General features: G+C 52.7%; 1 protein-coding gene across 1 annotated transcript; it reads left to right on the top strand.

Annotated features, from left to right (window-relative positions):
* The first annotated feature begins 5,131 nt into the window (after positions 1 to 5,131).
* PEX6 (peroxisomal biogenesis factor 6) lies at positions 5,132 to 17,089 on the top strand. The gene is made up of 17 exons (XM_059178010.1): positions 5,132 to 6,066; positions 7,575 to 7,738; positions 8,199 to 8,282; positions 11,897 to 11,999; positions 12,084 to 12,217; positions 12,856 to 12,967; positions 13,317 to 13,525; positions 14,013 to 14,208; positions 14,366 to 14,442; positions 14,583 to 14,715; positions 14,797 to 15,002; positions 15,131 to 15,192; positions 15,431 to 15,539; positions 15,845 to 15,961; positions 16,086 to 16,163; positions 16,301 to 16,440; positions 16,622 to 17,089. Exons 1-17 carry the CDS (start codon positions 5,185 to 5,187, stop codon positions 16,756 to 16,758), a joined length of 2,943 nt encoding a protein of 980 aa, XP_059033993.1. The 5' UTR covers positions 5,132 to 5,184; the 3' UTR covers positions 16,759 to 17,089.
* Positions 17,090 to 17,136: the final 47 nt, after the last annotated feature.

Below are 17,136 nucleotides of genomic sequence, written 5' to 3'. Positions count from 1 at the left end.
GGTGAAATTAAATGAAAATTCTGGGTTTGTTACAATTTTGGAAAGCGGGTCCCCGTTCCTATTGCCAAGTGTCCTGTGATTGGGGAATCAACTAGACTGGAATACTTGGGAATACAGTGGAAAAGCTATCACGGTGTTGAGTGTCTTAGGATAGACATCCCTTACTTCCACCTTGCCCAAGCCAATGTCCTAATGAATGAGTATTTCCTGCCTTTAGGGGCTTTACTGACTGAAGTTCACAGACTTGTATGAACAGATGCTTAAGATACAATGTAATAATTACACAAATCTAGAAGTGGCTGGAGGAATATATTTCAGAAAGTCAACTCCAGGGGCACCTGGTAGTTCAGTCAATTAAGCTTCTGCCTTTGGTTCAGGTCAAGATCCCAGTGTCCTAAAAAAAAAAAAAAAAAAAAAATCCCAGTGTCCTGGGATGGAGCCCAGCCTCTGGCTGGCTCCCTGCTCAGCCGGGAGCCTGCTTCTCCCTCTGCCTCTGCCCTTCCCCTAACTGGTTCTCAAGGGCAACACATGCTCTCAAATAAATAATTAAAATTAAAAAAAAAAAAAAAGTCAAGGGGTGCCTCGGTGGCTCAATCTGCCTTTGGTTCAGGTCATGATCCCAGGATCCAGCTGGGCTCCGTGCTCAGTGGAGAGCCTGCCTCTCCCTCTGCCTGCTGTTCCCCCTGCTTGTGTTCTCTCTTTGACAAATAAATTAAATCTTAAAAAAAAAAAAATCTAAGCCTGGGGCGGGGGTGTGGCATTTGGGTGGCTCAGTTGAGCGTCTGACACTTGGTTTCAGCTCAGGTCATGATCTCAGGGATGGAAGCCCCGGGCCGGGGTCCATAATCAGCATGGCCTCTGCTTAAGACTCTCTCCCTCTTCCCCTGTTCTTTCTTTCTCTCTCTTTCTCTTTCACTCTTATTTTGCTCTCTCATTCTGTCTCTCTACAATAAATAAATCAGGGGCACCTGGGTAGCTTGGTCATTGAGCATCTGACTTCTGCTCAGGTCATGATCCTAGGGTCTTGGGATTGAGCCTGCATCCGGCTCCCTGCTGGGCGGGAAGCCCGCTTCTCCCTGTCCCACTCCCCCTGCTCATGTCCCCTCTCTCGCTGTGTCTCTCTGTGTCAAATAAATAAATAAAATCCTTTAGAAAATAAAATAAAATAAATTAAATTAAATAAAGGGGCAATTTGGTGGCTCAGATGGTTAAGCATCTGCCTTCAGTTCTCCAGGCCATGCTGTCCAGGTCCTGGGATCAAGTCCCACATCAGGCTCCCAGCTCAGCAGGGAGTCTGTTTCTCCCTCTCCCTTTGCCTCTTCCCCTGCTCATGCAAAAAGTCGACTCCATTAGACTATTGACTATATGAAGAAACTGGAGAAGGTCAAGAAAAAGCCTGTGACCCTTGACCTGTACAGCAGTGTTATAAGACAAAGGCCATGGCAGGGAGAAGACAAGACAGAATTGGGAAATATGTAGAATCAACAGGATCTGGTGATTCACTGGACTGTGCAGAAGATGGTAAGGGAAAGGGAGGAGTTGAACATGACTTCTGGAGCCATCAGAGGTGTAGGTGGAAAACCGGTGTTGCAATGGCAAAGGAAGTAAAAGAGGTTTGGTCAATAGTGACACATTCCAAGGAATGACTGAGTAAGATAATGATCAAACAACACTACCTTGATTCTGTAGTTGTAGATGATCTTTGAGGGAAAGTTTTTTTTTTTTTTTAAGACTTTATTTATTTGACAGACAGAGATCACAAGTAGGTAGAGCAGGGCACCTGGGTGGCTCAGTCGTTAAGCGTCTGCCTTCGGTTCAGGTCAAGATCCTGGGGTTCTGGGATCGAGTCCCATGTCAGGCTCCCTGCTCAGTGGGGAGCCTGCTTCTCCCTCTCCAGCTCCTTCTGCTTGTGTTCCCTCTTTCCCTATCTCTTTCTGTCAAATAAATAAATAAAAATCTTTAAAAACAACAACAACAACAAACAAGTAGGCAGAGCAGCAGGCAGAGGGAGAGGGGGAAGCAGGCTCCCCGCTGAGCAGAGAGCCCGATGGGGGGGCCCAATCCTAGGACCCTGGGATCATGACCTGAGCCAAAGGCAGAGGCTTTAACCCACTGAGCCACCCAGGAGCCCGGAGGGAAAGTTTTATAGAAATGGAAGGAAGGTTATAATGAGTTGATGAGTGAGTGAGAGGTAAGGAAGTAAAGGCAACAAATGTAGGTTCCTATCTTATGGAAATATTTTGGCCCTACTGATTAATGAGAATTTCAAAGTAACAAAGCAGACTGCATGCCAACCATTATTTGCTGGGGGAAAAGCCTGGGAAGAAAGGATATTTGGGGCGCCTGGGTGGCTCAGTGGGTTAAAGCCTCCGCCTTCGGCTCAGGTCATGATCCCAGGGTCCTGGGATCGAGGCCCACATCGGGCTCTCTGCTCAGCTGGGAGCCTGCTTCCTCCTCTCTCTCTGCCTGCTTCTCTGCCTACTTGTGATCTCCATCTGTCAAATAAATAAATAAAATCTTAAAAAAAAAAAAAAGAAAGGATATTTGTAGGGGCACCTGGGTGGCTCAGTTGGTTAAGCCAGTGCCTTTGCTCAGGTCATGATCCCAGAGTCCTGGAGTCAGGTCCTGCTTTGGGGCAGCTCTGCAAGGAGTCTGCTTCTCCCTCTGACCTTCTCCTCTCTCATTCTCTCTCTCAAATAAATAAAATCTTAAAAAAAAAAAAAAAAGAAGAAGAAAGAAAGGATATTTGTGGATGGGTATTTGTGTCTATATGGCTGCTGAACCAGACAGGAGACCAGATTTATTTACCCATTCCTAAGCTCTCAAGGAGCACTGTAGTCCTGAGGCCCAGAACTTGCCTATGTAAAGCAGGCATATCCTTTTTGGACTCACCCCACCATCCTCCCAGTCCTTGGTCCCTGTGGGAAGCAAGGGACAGAGCCACATTATACAGTTCAGAACTACCAAATGGGAACTTTCACCCATATGAATTCAGGTCTCTAGTACATTCTTACATGCTCTTTTAAAGATGTAGAACTAGAGGAGGAGCATGGCTGACTCAGTCAGTGGAACATGTGACTCTTGATCTCGGGTTGTGAGTTCCAGGCCCATGTTGAGCACAGAGATTACTTAAAAAAAAAGAAAAAAGAAAAAAAGTGGAGGGCTTCCTGGGTTGCTCAGTTGGTTAAATGTCCAGCTCTTGATTTTGGCTCAGTTCAGGTAATAATCTGAGGGTTATAAGATGGAGCCACACACTGGGATCCAAGCTCAGTATGGAGTCTGCTTAATAGATTGTCTCCCTCTGCTTCTGTCCCCACCTCAAGCATGCCTGCTCTCTCTCCCTCTCTCTCAAACAAAACAAAACAAAACAAGACAAAATAAAACAAAAGTGGAATTAGGCAATTTGAAATTTAAGACTAGAATCACCTCCAGGAACTATAATCAGACTTTTAAAAAAATATTTTCTTGGAGGGCTGGGTCGGCATCCGACTCTTGATTTCAACTCAGGTCTTGATCTTTGGGTCATGAGTTCAAGCCCTAGTGTGAAGCCCACTTAACAAATAAAAAATAGGGGCACCTGGGTGGCTCAGTGGGTTAAAGCCTCTGCCTTCAGCTCAGGTTATGATCCCAGGGTCCTGGAATGGAGTCCTGCATTGGGCTCTCTGCTCAGCGGGGAGCCTGCTTCCTCTTCTCTCTCTGCCTGCCTCTCTGCCTACTTGTGATCTCTGTCAAATAAATAAATAAAATCTTTTTTAAAAAAAATAATAAATAAAAAATAGGGATCCCTGGGTGGCTCAGCCAGTTAAAGGTCTGCCTTAGGCTCAGCTCATGATCCCAGGGTCCTGGGATTGAGCCTCATATTATGCTCCCTGCTCAGCCGAAAGCCTGCATCTCCCTCTACCACACCCCTGCTTGTACTCACTTGCTCTCTCACTCCCTCCGTCAAATAAACACAACCTTAAAAAAAAAACAAAAAACATAAAAATACCTTCTTGTCTCACTAGGAATAGAAATACCTTCTAACATGTAAATCTAATATTCAACTCTCAGATTTTCAGGAAATGTTCAGGAATTCATGATGTACAAAGTAGAAGACTGCCTCAAGTTGTTCAGCTGTGAAGGAAGGGAGAAAGTTAGGCAGTGGTTGAAGAATGCAAGGTCCAGGAAGAATAGATTACCATAAAAAAATTGACTAACTCCAAGAGAAAAAACAATTTTTTTGTTAATTACTGGAGGTGTGGCCTGTCGGTGTCCAAGTGCCTTGTCCAGAGCAGTGGAATTGGAGACAAGGATGGAATCTAAGTAACAGCAAAGCTGGGAAGCAAGCTGTTGGTTCCCTCTCATGACTGAAGCCTTGGACCCCTTTATTCTGCCTGCTCTACTGCCCCCACCACCACATCGCCCCTCACCCCGCAGGATAGAAACAGGACGTGGGTCTCCAGTCTGCAAGGATTGGTGGGGCGGGGAGAGCAACTGGTTTTGGATGAAAAAGCGAAGCTGCTTTGTCTTCACTTCAAGCTTGGTGGGAGTAGAACGAATAGGACAAGAAACAGGACAAGAAACACTAGGACGTGGGTTTTGTGTAGCATGTGCTGGAACAGGTGAGGCAGTACCAAATACTCCAGGGCTCCATGAATCACAGGTAGTAAGTAATCCAGCCTGCAGCCACTACATAGCCATAAGCACGGCTGAGGCAATTTTATCCTACCACTCCCTCCTGCAACCTTCCCCACAACCACCAAGCCTCAGTGCCTACAGTTCCACCGTGGAAACTATCGGAGTTCCACGGAGGACTGGACTCCTTCCTAAACACTCCACCCGTAGCTCCCAGCCCTGGGCCAAGCTGGTCCTGGGCACGCCGACGGTTCGTTGATCATTCAGTTAACTGTTAAGTGCAAGGCAGGGCAGTGGGGAGGACGTTACTCCCTTAGCAGGCGCGGAAGGCAAATCCCTGCAAACACCGTCTCAAAATGTTGACTACTCCGCGGCAGTGAACGCGTTACCGCCACCGAGAAAGCCACCCCTCAATCCCAGCGGCGGCTCACCCTCCAGGAGCAAGCCAGCCAGGAAAACCCCGCCCCGCCCACTGTCCTAGCACCGCCCTCGACGGAAGCGGAAACGGCAGGGGGCTGTCTGGCTCCGGAAGCCGCTCTCCTTCCCCTTCCTCGTTGGTCTCCTGTCACCATGGCGCTGGCAGTCTTGCGGGTCTTGGAGCCCTTCCCGACCGAGGCACCCCCGTTGGCGGTGCTGCTGCCCCCCGGGGGCCCGTGGCCTGAGGCGGGGTTGGGCCTGGTGCTAGCCCTGCGGCCCGCAGAGGAGAGTCCCGCAGGGCCGGCGCTGTTAGTGACGGCCCTGGAGGGGCCGGGCGCGGAGACCGAGGAGCAGGGTCCAGGGCCCCCGCAGCTACTGGTTAGCCGCGCGCTGCTGCGGCTCCTGGCTCTGGGCTCCGGGGCGTGGGTGCGGGCGCGGCCTGTGCGGCGGCCTCCGGCGCTAGGCTGGGCGCTGCTTGGCACCTCGCCGGGGCCCGGACTGGGACCGCGAGTCGGGCCGCTGCTGGTGCGGCGCGGAGAGGCCCTGCCAGTGCCCGGACCGCGGGTGCTGGAGACACGGCCGGCGTTGCAAGGGCTGCTGGGCCCAGGGACGCGACTAGCTGTGACTGAGCTCCGTGGGCGAGCCAAACTGGGTCAGGAGGCTAGGGACAGCAGCCGGCCCCCACCCCCACCCGTGGTGTCCTCCTTCGCGGTTAACCGCACAGTCCGGAGACTGCGGGGAGTTCTGGGAGGGATTGGAGATTCTCTCGGAGTAAGCCGGAGCTGTCTCCGTAGCCTGGGCCTCTTCCAGGGCGAATGGGTATGGGTGACCCAGGCGGGAGAATCTTCTAACACTTCCCAGCCACATTTGGCCAGGGTTCAGGTCCTAGAGCCTCGCTGGGACCTCTCTGAAAGGCTGGGACCCGGCTCTGGACAGCCGGGAGAGCCCCTCGCAGACGGACTGGCCCTCGTGCCTGCCACTCTGGCTTTTAATCTCGGCTGTGATCTCCTGGAAGTGGGAGAGCTCAGAATTCAGGTAGGATACAGGACTGAGGTTAGGAATGCTTCCACTCCTTATTCCCTCTTCCTTATCTAAACTAAATTGGAAGAAGAGAGCTGTAGAGTTTAGATCACTTACTTCTTAGACCTTAATGTCTCTTAGTCTTATTTATCTCTGTAATCAAAATATAATCCTCCATGGTGTAGTGGCACATGGGAAGGGCTTTCATCTATTCAGATGAAAGGAAAGAGTTATCCTCAAGTTACCAGGTGTATACAGTATATTAATCTGCTTAATCAGTTGTCTGTTGAATTGGTTACAGTGTATCCAGGATTGTACTGAGTAATATAGAGGATGATACCTCATTTCTTTTGCTCATGCTTATTCTTGTCTTCAAATTCCTTCCTTTTCTGCTAGCCTCATCTGTTAAAGTCCTACCATCCTTTCCTTCAAAGCCCATCGAAAGACACCACCTTCTTCTCAAAGCCTTACGTGATCTTAGCGTATATTTAACATGACTTCTTTCTCCTATAGCGTTTTGTACCTTTCTTAGGGCATTTATTTTCTGTCCCTTTATGATTGATTATGTACTCTGTCTAATACTCAGTTATATATTTTAAATTCCTCGGAGGGGAGGGCTCGATATTCTCTTTAGTGCCTGGTATTTGGTTTTAATATTTTAGTAAATATACCCAAGAGAAATTTTCTTTCTGCCTTTAAGGAGATTACTTCAAGAAGATCATTGTATTTGGGGGGACAAATAGTTTACTGCTTAATTAGGCACCTAGATGTATGGTTTAAACCTATACTGTCCAATATGGAAGCTGCTAGCCACAGTGTGGCTTTTTAAATTAATTAAAACTAAATAAAATGTAAAACTCGGTTCTTCGGTTGCTTCAGTTACGTGTCAAATACTCAATAGCACATGTAGGTAACATTTCTATCACTGTAGAAACTTCTGTTAGATAATGCTGGCATAGCCAATTAGTGCTCTAAGATGTCAAGAAGGATATAAGATATGCATGAATGGGAGTCAGGTGTGGGTTTCCCTTTGAATGGTGGAGAAACTGGAGTCCTTAGACTGAGGACAGCTCACTGAGGTTCATCTCATTCAGCTGAACCAATCCCTTCAGCTTCAGTGAGACCATATCCTTTTTCCACAGCCTGAATTCAGTGGCCCCACTAATGTCCAATTAATATCAATTCCAGTTGCTCCCTGGTGTCACTCAAAAGGACTTGTGGAAATTAAATGTCTATCATTTTCCTGGCTCAGGGTCAACTTAAAGGTATTGCAGAAAGGTTATTCGTACTGGGGAGCTTTTTGGAACTAGAGTCAGAAATCTCTTCCTGGTGGTGCCCATGAGAAGGACAGGTTTCTTTTTCTAGGGAAGATACAGGAATTCAGTTTGGCTACCTTAGGCCTCCCGTCCCACAGTCCCTGTGGCTGGAGGATGCAAAGAGAAATGTTCGCTGCTACAGTTAAGGTGGGGCAGAGCCTGACTCCTTGGAAGAAGGTTGTAAGGTGGTGGTTATTTCTCTGATAGAGGTACTTGGAAGGCTCCAGAACCCCTGAAGACAATGGAAGCTGTTCACTGCTGTCTGGGCCTCTGTTTGCCAAAGAGTTACACATCGAAATTGTGTCCTCTCCACATTACAGCACCAACGGAAATTATGACCGTGTTCTTTACCGGCACTTTCAGACACCCAGGTTAGCTGCTTACCCCCTGTCAGGAGGATAGCATCTCACCCTTGCTCTTCTATCCCATGCCTTAGAATCCGGTCCCACAGAGCCTCTGACTTTACAAAGCCACATTTTTTGGCAATACTGTGGCTAGATGCCTCTTTGTGTGGCAGGTGGTCAGTAGAAGAGAAATTGGTACCAGAAGGTGAATCTGGACATTTTAAACTGAGAAACCTCTTTGATTTGAGAGGGCCTGCAAAGAGCCAGGATCCTGCTCTGCCCTCACTGCTGAGTCCCCCTTTCTAGCCTCTCTGCCATTCCCCCCAGCTCATTCTAGGTCAGACCTGGTGTCCGGACAACTGCTTGGGATCTCTGAGTGGGCGGTAGGCCCCTATGGTCTGCGGGTTGGGAGTAGACATGTGCGGATGCGTCGGCCCATGTTCTTGACCCTCATTGTGAGCTGACCAGGGCCACTGCTGTGTTGCAGGGCAGTCCAGGAAGGGGATGTTCTGTGTGTGCCAACAGTTGGGCAAGTAGAGATCCTGGAAGGAAGCCCAGAGAAACTGCCCAGGTACGCACCTGCCTCTTATCCTACAGCTGGGATTCCTAACCTGGGTGCAAGAGTTCTATGATCACCTCCCCACATGTGAAATAATTTTGTATATAAGAAACCTTTGTTGTCATGTACATTTTTTTTTTTTAAAGATTTATCTATCTGACAGAGAGAAATCACAAGTAGACAGAGAGGCAGCCAGAGAGAGAGAGAGAGAGAGGGAAGCAGGCTCCCCGCTGAGCAGAGAGCCCGATGCGGGACCTGATCCCAAGACCCTGAGATCACGACCCGAGCCGAAGGCAGCGGCTCAATCCACTGAGCCACCCAGGCACCCAGGCGCCCCTGTTGTCATGTACATTTTTAAAAAGATTGTATTCATTTACTTGGGAGAGAGAACACGAGCACTGGGGGGAGGGGGGAGAGGGAGAAGCAGACTTCCCCACTGAGCAAGGAGCCTGATTTGGGGCTCTACCCCAGGACCCTGGGATCATAAGCTGAGCTGAAGGCAGACACTTAACTCACTGAGCTCTCCCAAGTACCCCTGTCATGTACATTTTTCTAGAGAAAAAGTACATGCTTTCTTCAGGTTCTCAAATAGACACAGGACTGAAAAAAGATTAAGAACCACTGCTGCCTTCGGGAGGTATTTATCCTCAAATAATTGGGTGGTCATAGGTAAAGGAAAGCATTAAGAAGTTTAAGGACCTGGACCAACATGAGATTCCTTGCTTTTCATTCACAACCGCAGGGTCATTTGGGCCAGGTTTCGGGCCACGCCTCCCATATACTCAACATAAGGAGACCTGGGCTTTGATTTCTGCCCTAATTAATGGTGTGTGCACATGCAGCTTTTCAATTCCATCTCCCAAAATAAGGGAGAGACAGATTGATGCTGTCATTGAAAGGCTGCCTCTTTCTCCTTATTCTCAATAAGGAGCAAGAAATTAAGTATAAGTGACCCAACCACCCAAAACAAGGAGTCCAACCTTTCTCCCCCTGTAGATACTGATCACAGAGGTTCCATGTAAAATGGAAGGCAAGGAATTCAGAGATTGCTTTGGTTTTCTGTGAAGCAGGAGAATGCGTAGCCTGATACCCCAAGACTGATTTTCTGTAGCCATGTACTAGAAGGAGAACACAACAGGGGATTTCAATGAGGTGGTGCCAGCCAGCCAGAAGGAACTGAGGTGTACGAGTTGGCATGCCCAAGGTCTCTGGCCTAGTAGCCTGGGTCCTCTGCCGGGAGAGATGCCTTGTGTGGAGTGCCTAATTCATTCTTGGTCAACATTCAGAGCTCGGTTTATTCAGAGCTGTGGTACCCACACGAGGGCCTGATAGTGCCCTTTGTAACCCCATTTAATGCTCATGGCACCTCTTTGAGCTTTCCCAAATCTAATCTACAACTGGGGCCTGGTAGAAAATGCCAGGCTGATGTGTATTAGTTACTTCCCGTTTGTGCCTCCCATCTTAAATATAGCTAATATCTACGAGCTAGCTTTCTGTAGGAATATTACAGAAGGCCCACCCTTTGTACTTCAAAGGAAAGCAGACACTGGGCCCTTCTGAGACAGACCAGCAAGCCTGTTCTGTTCCTGGGTCTCTGCTGTTCCAGCCCTGTAGAGACCTGCCTCCCTCCTCTGGGTGCTGAGCCCACAGTTCTTCCCACTGAGCAGGTCCTGGAAAGCAGGATTAGGGTGGGCAGGTGGGTCCAAAGACAGACAGAAATGGGTGCTTTAGCCCTCCTCCCCCAAACCTGGTAAGGGAAGCCTTTGCTGGGGAGTCCTGTGATCCCTGGACTGGAATTCCAGTGGCGGTGCTGTGGTCTCTGCAAGCTCTTCCATGGTTCTGCTCCCCCAGAACAAGCCAGCAGGATCTAGCTCCACTGTCTTGAGAACACAACCCAGCGTTCCCCAGTACCCAGATATGTTCAAGAGGTCTGGTCCTTGTACTTACCGAGATGGTCCTGCTGTCCGTGGAAGGGGAGACTTCCCCCTAGCCTTCCACAGTGTTGTTCCTCCTTGGATTCCACTGCTCACCATGTGCACTGTGACTCAGGGTTGAGATGCCAGGTTCTAGAACTACCCACTGTTCATTAATACTGAATAACAGGAAGACACTGGCTTCCCTATGTTCCACTTTTTATCACGATATCTGCCTACTCTAATAACTGCCAAAGTTCATAGTACTGATCTAGTATGCTTCTCCCCTCCACCTGGAGTTATTCCCATACACCTCACTTGCTGCCAGAGTAAGCAGCTTTATGAATGAGACAATGTGAACAAAAGAATTTGCACGGACTGGAGCTTAAAGAGGCCCAAGTTAGAGTCTGGGCCAAGTCATTGCCTTTCCCCCTAGGATTAAAGAGGGGAATCATTCATCGTTTCTTTTCTGGAAGATTGGGCTAGTACTATCTGCTCCCCACTGCACCCTTCTTAGGCTGAGTGGCCCCAACTCACTCTGAGACTAGCCAGTGAATGCACAGCCCTGGTTATGGCTGAGAGGAGCTTTCAAAATTACAGATGCCTGAGCCCTGCCCAGACCTATTGACGCAAAGTCAAGGTGAGGCTGGGGCCTGCCTGGCTGGCTCAGTCAGTAGAGCATGCAACTCTTGAGCTCAGGGTCATGAGTTCAAGCCCCACACTGGGCATTGAGACTACTTTTTTAAAAATTGTGATCTCATTCATACATTTAAAGCGTACCGCTCAGTAGCTTTTACTATATTCGTAAGATTTTGCAACCAACACCAGTATCTAATTCCAAAACATTTTCATCCCCCCCAAGCCCCTTCCCATTAGCAGACCCTACCTACTCCCTCCTTCCCACAGCTCCAGCAAATACCAGTCTGTCGAATAGAATCATGCAATATGTAGGAGATGTTGATGTTCCCAAATTTCACAGATAATTCTAATGTGCAGCCAAAATGGAAAATCATTAAATGTCTTTAATAAGGAATCTGCAATCCGATTTTGTGGATTACCAGATAAGCCAAGGGCCCCTTCCTGCTGAGGTTTTGGAAGGCTTTGTATGAATTGGCAGGGGGAAGACTGTGTTCTGAAGCCTTTGAAAATGGTCAGATGAGGGGCACCTGGGTGGCTCAGTGGGTTAAAGCCTCTGCCTTCGGCTGAGGTCATGATCCCAGTGTCTGGGATCGATCGAGCCCCATGTCGGGCTCTCTGCTCTGCGGAGAGAGCCTGCCTCTGCCTGCCTCCCTGCCTACTTGTGATCTCTCTCTATCTCTGTCAAATAAATAAATAAAATCTTTAAAAAAAAAATGGTCACATGATCATTTGCTCAGTGCAGCTGTGGCTTCTCCCACTGGAACTGTAGGGGGGGCCATTTATCTGGAGAAACACCCCAAGGCTCTCTGATGGTTGTCATGAGGGATACCGCGGGCAGCTCTCACTCCTGCCCTCAAAATGCGCAGGAGCCTGCCAGGGAGATAAGAAGGACCACTACTTGCTCTCCCTTACCTTCCCCCCCCCCACCCCCTGCTGGGTCTGGGGGCAGTTGTTTGTGCTGCTCTTGAGTTTGTCCCTGCGGTCCACCTCTGCGCTGGAGACAGCCACCTTGTCCTTTTGGGAGGGACGTATGTGGGCTCTGGATCTGCAGTTCATTGGGCTTCTTTTCTGCAGGTGGCGGGAAATGTTTTTTAAAGTGAAGAAAACTGTCGGCGAAGCTCCGGATGGGCCGACCGGGGCCTACTTGGCGGACACGGCTCATACCTCCTTGTACCTGGTGAGGCCCTGGGGATGGGACTAGACCTGGGAAAAGGGACAGAAACAGCTTCCAGACACTAAAGCTTCCTCCCACCTTGCACAGGTGGGTTCTACCCTGAGCCCTGTTCCCAGTCTCACTTCAGGAGAATCCACTCCCTGGAACAGCCTGTCACCTCCAGGCCTGGAAACCTTGGTGACTGAGCTTTGTGCTGCCCTGAAGCCTCGCCTCCAGCCGGGGTGAGTGAGGCTGCGACCCCAGGGTATGAGAGAAGCCTGCTCGGGACATCTCTGGAGGGGCAGTGGGCTGGACAAGCAGTCCCTAATGCGCTGGCCAGCATAAGGTTGGTGGTCCTCCCTCAGACCAGTATGCCCAGGCCGCTAGCCCACATCCTTTCTGTAGGCAAATTCCTAGGCTCTTTCCTGGGGGTAACCTCTGCCCTCCAGGGTTGGCTTTGGAAGCAGAATCTCCACCAGGGATAGCTGTCTTGGAGATCGCCCTTCCCCGCGGGGAGCCCACTAGCCACGCTGGCCTTCACCAAAGGACACAGCTCCTCATACCACTGGCCTATGTGTAGACACAGACCCTGCCCTCCCTCCTCTCAATATAGTCCAGACCAGACATAGTAGTCAAGGCTTTACTGAAGGCAGCGATGACAAAAGGGAACGGTCCTGGCTGCTGGGTATGCTCCCTGCCCCTGCCAGAGCCCCACAGGTGGCATGGGAACTACAGCCTCACCACTGGGCAGCAGCCCTGGAGGAGGAAGGGGCCTACAAGGAGGGGAGTGCCTGCTTTCTCGATCCAGGGGTCCCTCTGTTACTGAGGGCTCTCAATTTGAGCAGAATAGAAAAGACAAGTGTCTGTTCTCTGGTTGCAGAGGTGCTCTGTTGACAGGAACCAGCAGTGTCCTTCTCCGGGGCCCCCCGGGCAGTGGGAAAACCACAGCTGTCACTGCAGCCTGTAGCCGCCTCGGGCTCCACCTGCTGAAGGTGAGGGTACCTGGAGAGTTGAACCCCAAGTACACCTCCTGGCCCGGAGTTTCCCTCTCCCCTCCCCCTTCTGGCCACCAGCCTGGCCCCAGGACCTGAGCAGGTCAGACATATTCCCATGATTCTCCGCTACTGAAAGATACTTTCAAAAAGGAAGGGGTTTGAAGATTGTGACGCGCGGTCCAGGGACTGAGGTCAGGGTAAAGAAGAGGTACCACTTGGCTAGTGTTACTGCTCCCCTGTCTCCGCCCTCTAAAAAAAGATCTTCCGCCTCTTCTTGTGGCTCCTGTCCCTGCCCTTTCTGCCTCCATCACGCCTGCCCTTTGCTCACAGACCACCTTGTCTCCAGGTGCCCTGCTCTAGCCTCTGCGCCGACAGCAGTGGGGCTGTGGAGACGAAGCTGCAGGCCGCCTTCTCCCGGGCCCGGCGCTGCCGGCCTGCGGTTCTGTTGCTGACAGCCGTGGACCTCCTGGGCCGGGACCGTGACGGGCTAGGGGAGGACACCCGTGTGGTGGCCACGCTGCGTCGCCTCCTCCTCGATGAGGATCCCCTCACCAGGTATTGTGCAGAGCTGGGACTGTAAAGGGCGAGGCCCAGCCCCCCCACCTCTCTTCAGCCTGTTGTCTTCTCTTCCTCAGTGGCTTCTCAGACCTCTCGCCCATTTGGCTGTCCTCCTGGCAGTCCTGAGCTGAGGGGCTTGGGGTATCCAGAGGGAGGGGGATGATGCGGTCCCTAGTATTTCGTGGGGAGCACCACGTTAGAGGAAAAGCACAGCGTCTCCCCTCAGTGAGCTCCCTGTGTGAGGGGGGTGGTCACAGGTCTCTCTCAGGTGTGCCCATGGAGCCCCTGCAGGAAGCTTTGGGGTGCTCAGCTCCCTCTCGCACCCACCTCCTCCCTGCCCAGCACCCACCCCAGCACTCACCAGCACCCCAGCACCCCCAGCACCCACCCACCTCCCTGCCCCACTGCACCAGCCTCACCACAAGACAGCCCTCAGGGGCCACCAGCCACGCTCTGGCCCTCAGCGCCGGCTCTGTGTCTGCAGCCGCCCGCCCCTGCTGGTCGTGGCTACCACGAGCCAGGCCCAGGACCTGCCTGCCGATGTGCAGACGGCGTTTCCTCACGAGCTGGAGGTGCCCATGTTGTCAGAGGGGCAGCGGCTCAGTGTCCTGCGGGCCCTCACCGCCCACCTTCCCCTGGGCCAAGAGGTGAACCTGACGCAGCTGGCACGGCGGTGTGCAGTGAGTACCCTGAAGAGGCACGCACCCCCGCCCCCCAGTCCCGCTGCCCTGCCCCTGCAGGCTTCAGCCCGGGGCCTCTGTTCCTGCTGGGGGGCCAGCTTCTGAGGGTTCCTTCCTGCTATGCCCAGCTCCCGTGCCCTCTCCTGTGCTTCCCCAGGGCTTCGTGGTAGGGGATCTCTATGCCCTTTTGACCCACAGCAGCCGGGCAGCCTGCGCCAGGATCAAGAACTCGGGGTGAGAAAACTGGGAGGGAAAGGAGGCAAGAGGAAATATGGAGGAGGAGGGTGGGAGTTGGGGAAGGGGGAGGAGGACCATGTTGGGGAGGATGCTTCTGGTCAGCTCCTCCAGAGGTCCTCCTGGGTTTCTCTTTGCAGCTCGGCAGGTGGCTTGACTGAGGAGGACGAGGGGGAGCTGTGTGCTGCTGGCTTTCCTCTCCTGGCTGAGGATTTCGGGCAGGCCCTAGAGCAGCTGCAGACAGCTCATTCCCAGGCCATTGGAGCCCCCAAGGTAGAGACTCCAGGTCCTCGGAGGTAGGACAGGAGTTCTCTCCACTACCCTGCCCCCAACCACATACTTTCCATCTCCTAGATCCCCTCGGTGTCCTGGCATGATGTGGGCGGGCTGCAGGAGGTGAAAAAGGAGATTCTGGAGACCATTCAGCTCCCTCTAGAGCACCCCGAGCTGCTGAGCCTGGGCCTCAGGCGCTCGGGCCTTCTGCTCCATGGTCCGCCGGGCACGGGCAAGACCCTCCTGGCCAAGGCAGTAGCCACCGAATGCTGCCTTACCTTCCTCAGGTGGCGAGGGGGTGTGGAAGGGATGGTGGGTGGACTGGGAGCTTCCAGAGGCTGGGGAGCCTGAGGGAGGCTGGCTGGGAGGTTAGTTGTGTGCTTACGCATCTGATGAATCTCATCCTCTCCCTCAGCGTGAAGGGGCCTGAGCTCATCAACATGTATGTGGGTCAGAGTGAGGAGAATGTGCGAGAAGGTGAGCAAGGAGGGGCCAGGCTTCTAGCTCTTCCCAAACCCTAATGGCCCTTGTGCCTCCCTGACCCTCCAGTGGCTCCTAGTCTTTGCACCGCCTCATGGTCCTTTCTACAAGAGGACCTGCCCAGAGTGGCCTAGCACCTAGAGTGACGAATTGTCACTCCTGGCTCCGCTCCTCCATCGCCTGACTTCAGACCCCCCTGAGCTTCCCCCTCCTTTGGGTCCCTTTCTCTCCTCAGTGTTTGCCAGGGCCAGGGCCGCAGCTCCGTGCATTATCTTCTTCGATGAGCTGGACTCCCTAGCCCCGAGCCGGGGGCGAAGCGGAGACTCTGGAGGTGTGATGGACAGGTGGGGGTCTCAGCCAGATTGGAGTCTGGGGTCTAAGGCGGAGGGACGGGAGACAGGTTGCGGCAGTCTTTATAGAGCCCAGAGCTTGCCAGCCATTCCAGTTCCCAAATAGTGAAACAGAGAAAAGGGGGCCGTGGGGTTGGGGGGGGGGGAACACTGAGATCAGGGGGCATGCATGGAAGGGTACACAGGACCCAGCTGTGTCGGTGGCCCCTCGGGGAAGACCTGGCGAGGAGGGGCCCCACAGGCAGGGCAGAGGCTAGGGAAGGGCCAAGGACACTCTGGCTCCATGTCCTCACTTGCAGGGTGGTGTCTCAGCTCCTGGCCGAGCTGGATGGTCTTCACAGCACTCAGGATGTGTTTGTGATTGGAGCCACCAACAGACCAGACCTCCTGGACCCTGCCCTTCTGCGGCCCGGCAGGTACACACCCTGAACTGCTTACCTCAACTATGCCCACCTGGGCCTGGCCCCTGAGCCCCAGCCTGTGCCCCCTCCACCCTGGTGCTGGGCTCTCTGACACTCATGCCTGCCCGTTTCCCTACAGATTTGACAAGCTGGTGTTCGTGGGAGTGAGCGAGGACCGTGCCTCCCAGCTCCGTGTTCTAAGTGCCATTACACGCAAGTATGCCCCGTTAGCGGGAGACTCTGAGGGGCCTTGGGCCTTGGGATGGTTAGGGAATAAAGGCAATGTGCAGAATAAGCTGGTCCAGGATGCCTTTTGACACACTCAACCATTTCTTTCCTCTGCCGGCACAAAAGATTCAAGCTAGAACCTTCCGTGAGCTTGGTGAATGTGCTGGATCACTGCCCTCCCCAGCTGACGGGGGCAGACCTCTACTCCCTCTGCTCTGATGCCATGACAGCTGCCCTCAAACGCAGGGTCCGGGACCTGGAAGAAGGTGAGCCATTTGCCAGCCCCAGAGGTGGACCAAAAAGCTAATGGGATCCAGGCCTGCTCCTGGATTTCAGAGGAGGGACTACTGACATCTGGGGGCTCTGGGCAAGAAGGGGCCCACCCCAAGGCTCTGTCCTCCTCGGACCCAGACCACAGGCTATTTCCCCCTCGTCTCCCCCCACCAGGGCTGGAGGCCGGGAGCTCGGCACTGCTCCTCACCATGGAGGACCTGCTGCAGGCCGCCGCCCGGCTGCAACCGTCGGTCAGCGAGCAGGAACTGCTCAGGTACAAGCGCAGCCAGCGCAAGTTTGCGGCCTGCTAGGAGCCTCCTGCCCTCTGGCCCGCGAGGGCCGAAGGTGCTAGGTAACCCCGCAGACTCTGGAGAGAGCAAAGGGCTCCTTCTCCGCCTGCTGCTGTCGTACCCAAAGGCTGCCTACCTCCAGGCAGACGCCCTCGGAGCCGGAGCCGAGCAGCCCCACAAGCGCTCAAAGGGCATCACCCCCGCCTACGGATTTGTCCTTCCATGCCAGCTTCAGCTCCAGGACTAAAGACACCCTGCTCAGGAGGAGGAGCTTGGGCCTGGATGTAGCGCAGGGGTTGGGCCCCAGAGGGAGCCCAGTCTTGGCTGAAAATAAAGTCTATGCTGCCCCCTGCTGGTTGTGGTCTGAACGGCTGGCGCGGAAGAGCTTGTGGAAGGAGT

Source organism: Mustela lutreola, chromosome 6 (genome assembly GCF_030435805.1).
Source record: "Mustela lutreola isolate mMusLut2 chromosome 6, mMusLut2.pri, whole genome shotgun sequence".
Lineage (NCBI taxonomy): Eukaryota > Metazoa > Chordata > Mammalia > Carnivora > Mustelidae > Mustela > Mustela lutreola.
This window is presented reverse-complemented; position numbering and strand designations above follow the sequence as displayed.